General features: G+C 38.8%; 1 protein-coding gene across 3 annotated transcripts in view; it reads left to right on the forward strand.

Annotated features, from left to right (window-relative positions):
• Positions 1–13,813, forward strand: part of znf618 (zinc finger protein 618) — a 44,271-nt gene that overhangs the window by 26,023 nt on the left and 4,435 nt on the right. For 2 of the 3 annotated variants that reach the window (XM_084114360.1, XM_084114359.1), the window contains exons 8-13: positions 2,442–2,531; positions 4,366–4,458; positions 6,156–6,200; positions 6,501–6,578; positions 7,482–7,517; positions 7,947–8,072. In XM_084114360.1, coding sequence (XP_083970486.1) covers positions 2,442–2,531; positions 4,366–4,458; positions 6,156–6,200; positions 6,501–6,578; positions 7,482–7,517; positions 7,947–8,072 — 468 coding nt within the window. The remainder of the gene's footprint in view (positions 1–2,441; positions 2,532–4,365; positions 4,459–6,155; positions 6,201–6,500; positions 6,579–7,481; positions 7,518–7,946; positions 8,073–13,813) is intronic. The other variant, XM_084114361.1, reaches the window with a different exon arrangement.

The following is a 13,813-nucleotide window of genomic DNA, read 5'->3' on the forward strand; positions in this document are numbered from 1 at the left end:
GTAATGATATGCTGCAGAATGATTCGAGTAGCTTCTTCTGATGAACATGACACTGATCCCTCAGTTATATGCGCATATGGGCGGAGCTTAAGCACAATCACCCATTAAATTGCTTTGGTTCTATTCAGGTCGACAGAAGTCATCACTCCTGGGCGGAGTTTCCACCGCATCAGTTCCCACATACAGGGAACCGGGTTATATTTAAAACCCAGACCTTCTAATTGTGACTTACAAGATTGATTTGTTTCCAAAGTGATATAATATGCTGCAATCAAGAATGTAGGATTATGGTTGTGAAATTGCAGCTTAAAGCAGTGGCTCTCAACCTTTTTGACTCCAAGGCCCCACATCGTCCACAACAATATTTGAAGGCCCGACACGGCTACTTTCTGTAAATTAAATTCCATGATTGCAGAAGTATTAAGAGCTGAATGCTTTTCAAGGTTCACACTCTCTTTAATCAATGAATTTACATGACTTTTCTATTCGTATGCGATTCATGGATAATGATTTTCAAAAAATATATTGTACTCACAATTTCTATACCCGATAAAGTATTTTAGAGCTTGGCATAAATATAAAACTCTATATTCAATATAAAAATGCCCATGAAGTTTTAAGATTTTATTCTTTTCCAGGTCTGCTAGAAATCACACTCTTATAATTAGATGAGTAAAGTTTGATAACACACTTTGATGTTTGGCTTGACAAAGCCAGATCTGAAAGTTTAAAATAACTTTGAACAGCTTGAAGTTTGATGGTTTTACTCAGAGAAAGTAAAAAAAAATAAAAAAAAAATGTTATTAGCATGTTGTAACATGTTGTTGTTAGCATGATTAACACATTGTTAACATGATTAACATGTTGCTAGCATGATTTAACATGTTGCAAACATGATTTAGCTCATTGCTAGCATGTTTTAACATGTTGCTAACAAGTTTGAACATGTTGATAGCATGATTTAACACATTGCTAGAATGAATTAGCTTGTTGCTAACATGATTTAGCACATTGCTAGCATGATTAGCATGTTACTTGAATGAATTTGCATGTTGTTAGAATGAATCAGGCAAGTAATATGTTGCTAGCATGATTTAGCACATTTGCTAGCATGAATATTATTAAATGCATGTCTTTTCCAGGTCATATAAAAACATATAAAAAAAACACACTCTTACCTAGATGAGTAAAGTTTGATGACAAACTTTGATGTTGGCTTGACAAAAACGGGTCTGAAAGTTTAAAAGAACTTTGAACAGCTTGAAGTTTAAAGGTTTTACTCAGAGAAAGTAAAAAATAAAATAGCATGTTGCTAGTATGATTAGCATGTTGCAAGCATGCTTTAACGCGTTGTTAGCATGGCCTAACATGTTGATAACATGATCAGCATGTTGTTAACACTATTAGCATGTTGTTAACATGATAAAAATGTTTTGCTAACATGATTAACAGGTTGTTAACATGATTATCATTTTACTAGAATGTTTGCTAGCAGTATTTAAAATGTTGCTAACATGACTTAACATGTTGTTAACATGAATTAGCATGTTGTAGCATGTTGCTAGCATGATTAGAATTTTGTTAGCATGTTTTAACACATTGTTAGCACATTTGAACATGTTACCATTATTAGCATGTTGCTTGCATGTTTTAACACGTTGATAACGTTTTATCATGTTGTTAACACGATCAGCATGCAGTTAACATGATTAGCATGTTAGAAAGTTGTTAGCCATATTGTTAGTGTGATTTAGCACATTGCTAGCATGAATTAGCATGTTGTCAGCAGGATTTAACACATTGCTAGCATGAATTAGCATATTTCTAGCATGAATTAGCATGTTGTTGATGATAAAGATAAGAGACTCTTTAAATTTTGTCTCAGAAGAAGTTGTTTAAATAGTAGATCAGTATGTTGGCTTTGTCAAACCAACATAATCAGGCTACCGCGCACATCCAGGTTTTCCAAGACAACCCTGGTTCTTCAAATACATTTTTTGTTTTTGTTGTTTTAGCTTATTTTAATGTTTGTTTTAAAGCTTTGTTTTTAATGCCTTGTTTTAAATCATTAAGCTATGTTGAGGTCCGCCTGGTTGAGAACCACTGGCTTAAAGGAACAGTGCACCAAAACATTTTTTTTCTGTCATTATATTCTCACCCTCATGTCATTGCAAAGCTGAATACAGTTCTATTTGTTATTTGAATAAGATTTTGTTTTTTCTCCAATGGGTTCCAATGTAGATTTGGACCCTATTGACTTTCATAGTATGGACAAACACAGTTGAAACATTCTTCTTCAGAAAGTAAGTCATACATGTTTGGATTGACATGAGGGTGAGTAAATGATGACAGATTATCATGGTTTAAGTGGAAAGTTTGTGGTAAAGCGTCTGTGGCTAATCACTGCATGTTGACTAATTACTGTATTTTGTGTCCTGAAGAAACCGGAAGTTACACGTGTGAGTATTGTGGGAAACAGTACAAATACTTCAACCCCTATCAGGAGCATGTGGCTCTTCACGCTCCGATGAGTAAGTCCTCACTTCACTTCAGTGTTTTGTGGCGTTTATCTGCGAATGGATGAAATAAAGCAGTGTAGACCTTATAGATTAGACACTCGCTGTAAATGATCTATAGCTCTAATCATTTAAATATGGAGATTGTGGAAGCTTGTTCACGAAACTACTAGGAAACGTAATAACCAAGATCATAATTCCTGTTGTAAAAATGGCCAATCTGTCTGCAATGAACCTCAAATTGTTACTGCACTCGCTGCAAAGCCTCTCCTATTATCTTCGTCCTTCGTCTCTCCTCTCATTTTTCTCTCAGTCCTGCGTTGAGTTTGACATTGAAAGCTATTTAAAGTATGGTGAAAATATAGAAGTGGGTCAGAGAGACTGTAGTGATGCTACCAGAATTAAATTTCAATTTGTTTCGAAATTTGAAAGAGTCATGGTTTTGCAGGGAGATGCGAATTGTTGTTTGGTAAAGCATGTTCTTTTTATTATCAATAATTGATAAATGCCTGTGATTTATTGTCAGTGAAACATGTTTGGTGATTAATCTTACGCATAGAAAACATTTCAGACTCTCTATTATTGGCTTAGTCATTACCAGTAAATGTATAAATATGGGAATTTATCACTTTTCTGTGATGCTTTTACTTCGCCCATCAGCATTTATCAAATAAGCTTCCACTCATCACTCTCAAATATGTTTTGTTGGAATGAGTTTGTTGTGTGTCACTTTCCATGAATAAGGTACCATTATTTGGGCTGAAGTAAACAATGATTTTAAACCATTTGGCAGCATTTTGATTGTAATCCAAGTTCAGCAATCATTATAAAATTATATAAGCTTAAATAGAAATATAGGTACTGGATGTGCGTTTTAATGACAATATTTCTTGACTCATGATTAAGTTGCTAAGGAAGCTTGTTTCCGCCACAGAATAAAACATTTTAAATGATAACTGCAACTTTTTATCTCACAAATCTGACCCTATAACTCGCAATTGCAAGTTTATATCTCTCAATTCTGACTTTATATCTCACAATTCTGAGAATTCAATTGCGAGTTATAAAGTGATATTTGTGAGATAAAAAAAGATTAAAATGTTACAATTACCTTTTTTTTTTTTTTTTTTTTTCTTAATCATGTGCTGATGTCAAACAATAGTGTGTTTTTCTAAACTGCCAACATAATTCTCACTTATCAGCCCCATTTCCAGTTAAAACATCTGGATATCCTAATATTTACATCAGAAGAAAAATTGCATACATTTGATTTCTGATACTTATGAACTCGTAAACATATTATGTCTTCGCCTTTTAGTGATTTTCTCCACTTTTGAAGCCAAAATATGTCATTTATGTGATTCGTGCAGAATGAGTTTTGGCGTGGGTGTTTGGGGGAATCGGTCCAAAAAAACAAACAAACAATTCATTTGTAAACAACCCAACCTAAGAGCTTTATCATTTGATGAGATATTATACATCCATTTATATGTCAGCCTTTTGTGAAATGACTTTTGCAGATGCAGTGCATTTCTCTGCATTTGGAAGCAGATTTCGAGAATCGGGGTTGTTCTCTGTAGTCGTACAGAGTTAGGGTAATGATTCACTGATGGTTTAAATAATCTACAGTATATAAGGAAAACTATAAACTTTTGAGATTTACAATTTGCTTGCCAAAAAAAAAAGAAGTTATTGATCAACTTACAATTCCCATAAATCAAAGAGAAATTGCTTTAGTTCCCTATTCATGGAAAGTGCCTGTTTTATTTTGAGCGATGCACTAAAGCTGACAAAATGAGCATTTAGTTGTTATTTCTCAACTTTGACTGATTTGATTTTTGCACTGCAGAAGGAACTTATGGCCTTAAAATGGAAGGGAAAATGTCTAGCCAGTCAGGCCAGTCCAGTCGTGCGGACATCAACAATTCCCAGAACTCCAGTGGTAAGTGACATTGAAATCTTTGAAATCTTTGACCTTTGATATTTGAATCTCGTAAAGTGTTTGCATTTTGCTCAGAGTGATATTTTACTGTCTTCAGTTCAGTGTCTCTCTCCACAATCACATTGTTTCCCTTTTAAATTAACCGTATCTTTTGCGGCTTCATGCACGTATAGATGCTTTCACTGGAAAATTAGTTTGATCCTTGTATTCACTATAATGTCTCTTAAAGGGCACATAATATTCAACACTTTTTCTTTTTCTCATGTTTCTCAAGGTTGATTGCTTCAAAACAGTCGAATTACATTTTCAAAGTACATTTTCCAATAATTTTCTGACTCTTTAACAGGCAGTTTTCTATGCTACATTTCAATTATTTCTATATCTACAGTATGTGACCCCTGTTATGATTGGGTAACCTTTTTCACTTGTGAATTGTGTAACATCATTTGCTCACCGGTTGTGGGTTTGCTGCGCTGTCCAATATAATTTGTGCGGCTCCACTATTCATTTGCCATGGCTGTATTGCATTGCAGCAGATTCATAAAACAAACTGCTTTGCCTATTAAAATCAGACTAAAAGATCAGAAGACGGCACACCATTTGGCAGATTTTCAACTGGAGCCACATCTCTACAAACTAGGAAATGAAATTATATAAACATGAGCTTCAACTGTTCAAATACGAGTGTCAAACAAAATGGGTTTGATCAAAGCTGGAAAAGCCTCCAGTACATCGCAGCAGTGCATTTTATCACAGAAATCATGAGTGAACTACAGTAGAGAATAATGTACACCAACCCACAACACAAAAATGAGAGCCACTCCCGCTTAATATCCTGCCCTGTTTTCAAATGGAAGAGTTTATTGAAAATGTAGGCAAAATCAACAAAAAAAGTGCATGTTTAATGCATCAGGCTTTTATGGCTCGTATTGTATGATATAGTGAGAATATGCAACACATGCAGGAAAAAACGCCCTGAATTTGTTTAGTCTCAAACAGAGCAAAAATGTGCAATTTTGTGCAGTTGCTGATATTCCGATGTCTGTAATATAAATAAATCAGTGAGATCTTAATAACAGTATAGCTGATACTGGCATGAAACGCATATAAATATCATTCGTCACTCAATATCAGCCGATAACAATCTTTGTAAGGTGATATTTAAATGCTGTTTTATGATCAAAGCTCTGTAGTTTCAAAACTTATAATGCACCTCTAATAATATAATATAATAATCCTCTAAAGCCTGATGATCATATTTGAGACTCACGATTGAACGTGATTTTCTAAAAACAAATGTAATGTATTGATAATCAGTTAGTTATACTACATATTGAAATATTACTGGCAATACATTATTCTTATTACATTTACTTTATGAAAATAAGTGAAGATTTCACAGCAAAAAGACGTGAACCACAAGCTGAATTTGGACGTTTTTAGAATTAGACTGCAGTTTAACTTGCTAAAAGGTATGATTTATCAATCAAACAACAAAACATGTAGTAGATTACTGGAACAACCATGTTTGATCATGTTGATAATTTAGATTCCTTAGAAATTTGATCAAATGAGACAGTAGGCTTAATGTCCGACTAAAGTGTTCGAGTAATTATTGAACCCAGTCCCAGTGTTGCACTTTGCATGGAAGTGTACTCATCATACAAAAGAAATGACATGAATTATTTGTCTTCCAGATACTCCAAACAGCCGGACCTATGCTTCCCTCCCCAGCCCTCAGAGTATGTATTGTGGAAATCAGTTTTACCTTTTTCATTTTCACTTGATATCACTCATTTCATGCTCCATATAGTCAGTTTTTTGTTTTGGTAAATCATGACTGCCCTCACTCATGCCCATTTTTATGCCATTTGCATGGCTTTCAAACCTTGCAGGTTTCTTAACCTTTAAGTAAAAACCTTTTTCCTGAATGCCTGATGCTGACCTACATTTGTTAGCTGTACAGTATGTAGTGCTCTGATGTGAGGCTCTGTTATGAGAACATTTCTGTGTTCTGAGAGAAACTGGACGTTTCGTTCCAGAAACCTACACGTGTGGAGCCTGTGGAATTCAGTTCCAGTTTTACAACAACCTCCTGGAGCACATGCAGTCCCATGCTGGTGAGTGAGCCCAGAAAATGAAAACATTTTCAGCTGTGAGCTCATCCAAATTTGGACTCGCTCTGTTTTGTGTACATTATTTCTTTGCATCACCACTTGGGTAACGGTTCAATGCAAAGGGCACATTTTTACAGACTGTATAGTGTGTGCACTGCATATTGAGTTTGTTTCCATCATGTGCTTTTTACATCTGTAAACTATCTTAACATCTTTACTCATCACTTATTCATAGGCATGCATGTATCTGCGCAACTCCATAAAACCTCCACACAGTTTTATTTCTCGTCATTCATTTGTTCAAGCTCACACTCCCGACATTGCCATTTTGTTTAACACTGTCATCACAAAATATTTCACCCAAATAAAATTCATCATTTACACACTGTTGTGTCATACCAAACTTCTATGATGTTTTCTTCAGCGGAACACAGAGGATATATTATCATATATTAAAGAATGTTTCAGCTGTTTTTGTTATTATGAAAGTCAGTGGACCCCTAAAATGTTCAAGCTTTCAAGCCAAACAGACATGTATGCCTTTATTTATAAATCAAAACACTGATCATCACAAACGCACACAATACACCGACAAATATGGCAACCTCAAATCTCAGCTAATGTCAAACCTGGTTCTCGCACATCACATGGCACACAAGGTTTTTTGTCACCATATTTGATTGTATGCATGCATTGATCAAGGATTTGATTCAGGAGTGAATAAAAGCTTACATTTCTGTTTAAAAATCTGTTTAAAAAAGTGATTGTCACTTCAGAAGACTATGTGGATCAATTTCACACTACCTTTATTTTGATTTCGGAGATGAACGTTCAGTCAAATTGAGTTATAACATGGACAAAAACAGCTGAAACAATTTTCAAAATATCTTCTTTTGTGTTCAACAGAAGAAAAGAAAAGAATAAGTTTGGAACGGCATGAGGGTGAGTAAATGATGACAACATTTTCATTTCTAGGTGAAAATTGTGTTTCCAGGCCAGGAAAAGTCATGGAAATTTCTGCAGTGAAAAGAAAGAAAATATGGTTTACCACTAAAATATTTAGCGGGCTTAAGATGGTTATTTGCACATTGAGTTTCTTTAAAATTAATTGGTTTCAAACTAAAATCTATGGAAAATCTATATGTCTATGAAATGTGTTGGTTAATTTTATAATGCTCAGGTCAATTATGCAGATTTTCTGTCAAAATCAGTTCTTTGGTGTTCTTTGTGGACCTTGATCAATTAATCATTCTAATTTCTGATTTCTAAGTTCTTTCTAAGTTTCTCTTGTTGGTTTTCATTGAATACCTTCACTTTTTCCAAGAATGAGTACATAACGTGTTGTCTTTATTCCTTTTATTCCCCTTTTAGCTGATAATGAGAACCATGTTAAAGATGATTCTCCGAAGCCTTCCCAAGCGCCTGTGGCCACACAGGAGCAGATGTGGAAATCTCCTCAGCAGGCACAACAGAGGAACCATGTACCACCGTCTTTTCGTGAGTTATTTCTTACCACCACTACCAGAATCCATTCGCTCTCATTTCATTCAGGAAAATGTTTCAGTAAAAAGTGTTGATGTTAAAGTTTGTTTGTTCCAAATTAAATTAAAGGTGCAGTAAGCAATTTCTGAGAAACGCTATGGAAAGTGGATCGGACCAAGCACCAAAACACACTTGTAGCCAATCAGCAGTAGGGGGCGTATCCACTCATGATGGGGGAGGAGAGAGAGTGAGCCAATCAGCAGTAGGGGGCGTATCCACTCATGATGGGGGATGAGAGAGAGTGAGCCAATCAGCAGTAGGGGGCGTATCCACTCATGATGGGGGAGGATAGAGAGTGAGCCAATCAGCAGTAGGGGGCGTATCCACTCATGATGGGGGAGGAGAGAGAGTGAGCCAATCGGCAGTAGGGGGCGTGTCCACTCATGATGGGGGAGGAGAGAGAGTGAGCCAATCGGGAGTAGGGGGCATGTCCACTCATGATGGGGGAGGAGAGAGAGTGAGCCAATCAGCAGTAGGGGGCGTGTCCACTCATGATGGGGGAGGAGAGAGAGTGAGCCAATCAGGAGTAGGGGGCGTGTCCACTCATGATGGGGGAGGAGAGAGAGTGAGCCAATCAGCAGTAGGGGGCGTATCCACTCATGATGGGGGAGGAGAGAGAGTGAGCCAATCAGCAGTAGGGGGCATGTCCACTCATGATGGGGGAGGAGAGAGAGTGAGCCAATCAGCAGTAGGGGGCATGTCCACTCATGATGGGGGAGTAGAGAGAGTGAGCCAATCAGCAGACAGGGGCATGTCCACTCTTGGTTGGGGAAGAGAGAGAGTGAGCCATTCGGCAGAAGGGGGCATGTCCCCTCATGATGGGGGAGGAGAGAGAGTGAGCCAATCAGCAGTAGGGGGCATGTCCACTCATGATGGGGAGGAGAGAGAGTGAGCCAATCAGCAGACAGGGGCATGTCCACTCTTGGTTGTGGAGGAGAGAGAGTGAGCCAATCGGCAGTAGGGGACGTGTCAACTCATGATGGGGGAGGAGAGAGAGTGAGCCAATCAGGAGTAGGGGGCGTGTCCACTCATGATGGGGGAGGAGAGAGAGTGAGCCAATCAGCAGTAAGGGGCGTATCCACTCATGATGGGGGAGGAGAGAGAGTGAGCCAATCAGCAGTAGGGGGCATGTCCACTCATGATGGGGGAGTAGAGAGAGTGAGCCAATCAGCAGTAGGGGGCATGTCCACTCATGATGGGGGAGGAGAGAGAGTGAGCCAATCAGCAGTAGGGGGCATGTCCACTCATGATGGGGGAGTAGAGAGAGTGAGCCAATCAGCAGACAGGGGCATGTCCACTCTTGGTTGGGGAAGAGAGAGAGTGAGCCAATCGGCAGAAGGGGGCATGTCCCCTCATGATGGGGGAGGAGAGAGAGTGAGCCAATCAGCAGTAGGGGGCATGTCCACTCATGATGGGGAGGAGAGAGAGTGAGCCAATCAGCAGTAGGGGGCATGTCCACTCTTGGTTGTGGAGGAGAGAGAGTGAGCCAATCGGCAGTAGGGGACGTGTCAACTCTTGGTGGGGAGGAGAGAGAGCCAATCAGCAGTAGCGGGCATGTCCACTCATGATGGGGAGGAGAGAGAGTGAGCCAATCAGCAGTAGGGGGCGTATCCACTCATGATGGGGTGAAGAGAGAGTGAGCCAGTCAGCGGTAGGGGGCGTGTCCATGCATGATTGGGGAGGAGAGAGAGTGAGCCAATCAGCAGTAGGGGGCGTGTCCACTCTTGGTTGGGGAGGTGAGAGAGTGAGCCAATCAGCAGTAGGGGGCGTGTCAACTCTTGGTTGGGGAGGAGAGAGAGCCAATCAGCAGTAGGGGGTGTGTCCACTCATGATGGGGGAGGAGAGAGAATGAGCCAATCAGCAGTAGGGGGTGTGTCCACTCATGATGGGGGAGGAGAGAGAGTGAGCCAATCAGCAGTAGGGGGCATGTCCACTCATGATGGGGGAGTAGAGAGAGTGAGCCAATCAGCAGACAGGGGCATGTCCACTCTTGGTTGGGGAAGAGAGAGAGTGAGCCAATCGGCAGAAGGGGGCATGTCCCCTCATGATGGGGGAGGAGAGAGAGTGAGCCAATCAGCAGTAGGGGGCATGTCCACTCATGATGGGGAGGAGAGAGAGTGAGCCAATCAGCAGACAGGGGCATGTCCACTCTTGGTTGTGGAGGAGAGAGAGTGAGCCAATCGGCAGTAGGGGACGTGTCAACTCTTGGTGGGGAGGAGAGAGAGCCAATCAGCAGTAGCGGGCGTGTCCACTCATGATGGGGAGGAGAGAGAGTGAGCCAATCAGCAGTAGGGGGCGTATCCACTCATGATGGGGTGAAGAGAGAGTGAGCCAGTCAGCGGTAGGGGGCGTGTCCATGCATGATTGGGGAGGAGAGAGAGTGAGCCAATCAGCAGTAGGGGGCGTGTCCACTCTTGGTTGGGGAGGTGAGAGAGTGAGCCAATCAGCAGTAGGGGGCGTGTCAACTCTTGGTTGGGGAGGAGAGAGAGCCAATCAGCAGTAGGGGGTGTGTCCACTCATGATGGGGGAGGAGAGAGAATGAGCCAATCAGCAGTAGGGGGTGTGTCCACTCATGATGGGGGAGGAGAGAGAGTGAGCAAGCGGGAGATTTGAAGAAAGACTGTAGAAAGAGAGATGGTTGAGAGACATTACAAAAGAGTAAAGGTCAGATCAATATCACTGGAAAAGAAGGTTTATGAACAGGCAAGAGCTTTAGGAACCACGTTAATTTATTAGAAAAGCTTTCCAACGCTTGAGCGACCTAAGCAGGAAGGCCTGTAAAAAGATGCTGAGGATGTGTTATATCTGCTCTGTACATGAGTACCGAACCAAGATATGTTGTTGTTGTAATGTTAGCTATAGTAACAGGACAGTTTTGAATGTCATTAGCTGGGTTTCCATCCAAACGTGAAGTGAATCTTTTCAAAGTTCGCAAAAAAACAAATGCGAATTAGGCTGTTTCCATCAAGTTGTTCAAGCGGATGATGGTGGTATTGGTAACCTAGTAACCAACAGTAAATTAAACCCCATCAGCGGAAACAGTAGTGATGTGTCGTTCCACTCTATGAGCCGTCTCCTTTAACCCTCTGATGATTTACGGGGTCTTTTTTGACCCCAAATGACTTTTGCTCAAATTAAAAAAAATGTTCCCTTTGTCCAAATGGTATGAAACCTTCTACGGCTCTCAACACTTTCTAGATCTACAAAAAAAAAATTGGAATGATATCTGTTTTTATGCGTGACAAAAATTGTGACACTCGTGGTCTTGCAATCAAAATAGACAAAATTCATCATCAAAATCAGAAACAACGCAGAACACATCGACAGAAATGGCACAAATAAAGTGGCACACTTCCACCAATGCAAAAAACATCCACAATGCTAAATTATATTGCTCACAACACGCGTGTACACACACACACACACACACATATAGAGGAATACATTTTTGAGACTATAAAAACTGTTCTCTTATCATTTGTAAAATAAAATCACCCAAAATGCAGTACCACCACAAAAATAAATTGGTGACACTGACACATTGAAAATGTGCACACACACACACACACACACACACACACACATTTGTAAGGCTATAATTTGTCAAATAAAATCATCCAAAATGCAGAACCAACACAAATATAAAGTGGTGACACTGACACCGACAATGTGTACTCACACACTCTCTCTCTCACACACACACACACACACACACACACACACACACACACACACACACACACACACACACACACACACACACACACACACACACACACACACACACACACACACACACACACACACACACAGGAACATTTGTAAGACTATAATTTGTCAAATAAAATCATCCAAAATGCAGTACCACCACAAAAATAAATTGGTGACACTGACACATTGAAAATGTAAACACACACACACACACACACACACACACACAGGAACATTTGTAAGGCTATAATTTGTCAAATAAAATCATCCAAAATGCAGAATCACTACAAATATAAAGTGGTGTGGTGACACTGGCACATCGACAATGTGTACTCACACACTCTCTCTCTCTCTTTATCTCTCAGACACACACACACACACACGCAATTGTGTGTGTCTAGAATCTAGAATTAGATTAAAAATAAATTATTGAAATAAATGATAAAATCTTAAGACTCCAACATTTCTCTTTGTAACATTTTGTTCAGGTTTGATTCTAATCATAATGTAACATTATTGAAAAACTGGGGGGTTTTTTGGTACAAAAAAATGCTAAACTTTGACAAAAATATTTTATTTTTGTTATAATTGTGATTTTATAGTATTTAGATATGAATCCAACTGAATCCAACTTGTGAAAAGATATATTTCAGGTAGTCTAATAGCAAATAGCATATACTGGAGCTCTATAGCCATCTAGTGGTTAAAATTATTATTTTTTATTTTAAAACTGCATTTTCCAAAAAATGGGCATAAATGTTACATTAAACCATTTAAAATTATCCATGTTATCCCCATGAATGAAAGTTAGAAATCTGGGTCTTTTATAAAGTGAATTTTACATAAAATGCTGTTTTTTTGTAAAAAGGCTATTTAAATATATTTATTTATTTATTTATTTATAGAAATTTAAAAAATATCATAAATTCTCCAAAAACTGCACAAATGTTGAGTAAAAACATTAACAAACATAATAAAATTACATTTGTAAAAAAAAAAAACTATTATCTTGTTACAAAATTAAATGTTATTGTCTGGGGTCTCTAGAGACCCCAAAAAACTCGAGTGTAGACATAAATAAAGACCATCAGAGGGTTAAGTGAACGTGAGAGTCGGTTCCCGTCTGAATAATATGATTATCCTTTCGTACACTGCTCAGCCATATGTCAAGTAGTCACTAGATGAATTTTATTTTGATGTGTATGTGCGTGCCATCGCGTGTGATGACATTTCACCCGGCGCTCTCGATTCGTCTCACGCACAATACAGTTGGCTACAGATTAACATAACACACACTAAAGTCACTGCATGGAGTGCGTGTGGTCGAGGTCGAGCAGTTTGGTGAAAAGATCATCCTTAATATTGGGTGAGAAAACAAGATGAGTAACAAACGCAAATGAAGTAGCATTTGGATGCATTTTAATAGACAACATAAAGGCAGAATGTAGAATTTGTAACATACAACCTTATAGGTCTAAATGTTTTCTGTTTTAAGTGTGATTTGCTTGGAATGGTTTTATTTAGAATAGTTCAATATAAATAAAATGTTCAGTACACGTGTAATAGTGTTTGATAGTTTTACATTAGCCTACGTATATTCGACGTATAGCCTAGCGAATAAAGGGATTTTTCCCCCCAAAATTTGGCGTTTCCATCACTCGTTTCTGATCCGATACTTGGATGGAAACAGCTATTGTTTGTCTGGAGCTGCTGGTGGCTAATACTGAACTCTTGCTTGTATAAACTTGTACTAGTACTATATACTTTAATTGTTTGCTTTGCTTCGCTATTATAAAGAGACATCCAATCTTGCATTGTGTGTTTTTTTGCATTTGGGGGGCGGAGCAATGAAGGGAGGGGTGCGTTTGTTTGATTTGTATCAAATATCAACAGTGTTTCTCAGAAATTACTTACTGCAACTTTAATGTAGGTGTCCTTATTGATTTTCTATGTTTATTTAAAAATCTGAGGTGACTCAGATTAAT

Source organism: Abramis brama, assembly GCF_963993115.1.
Source record: "Abramis brama genome assembly, chromosome: 5".
NCBI classification, from domain to species: domain Eukaryota; kingdom Metazoa; phylum Chordata; class Actinopteri; order Cypriniformes; family Leuciscidae; genus Abramis; species Abramis brama.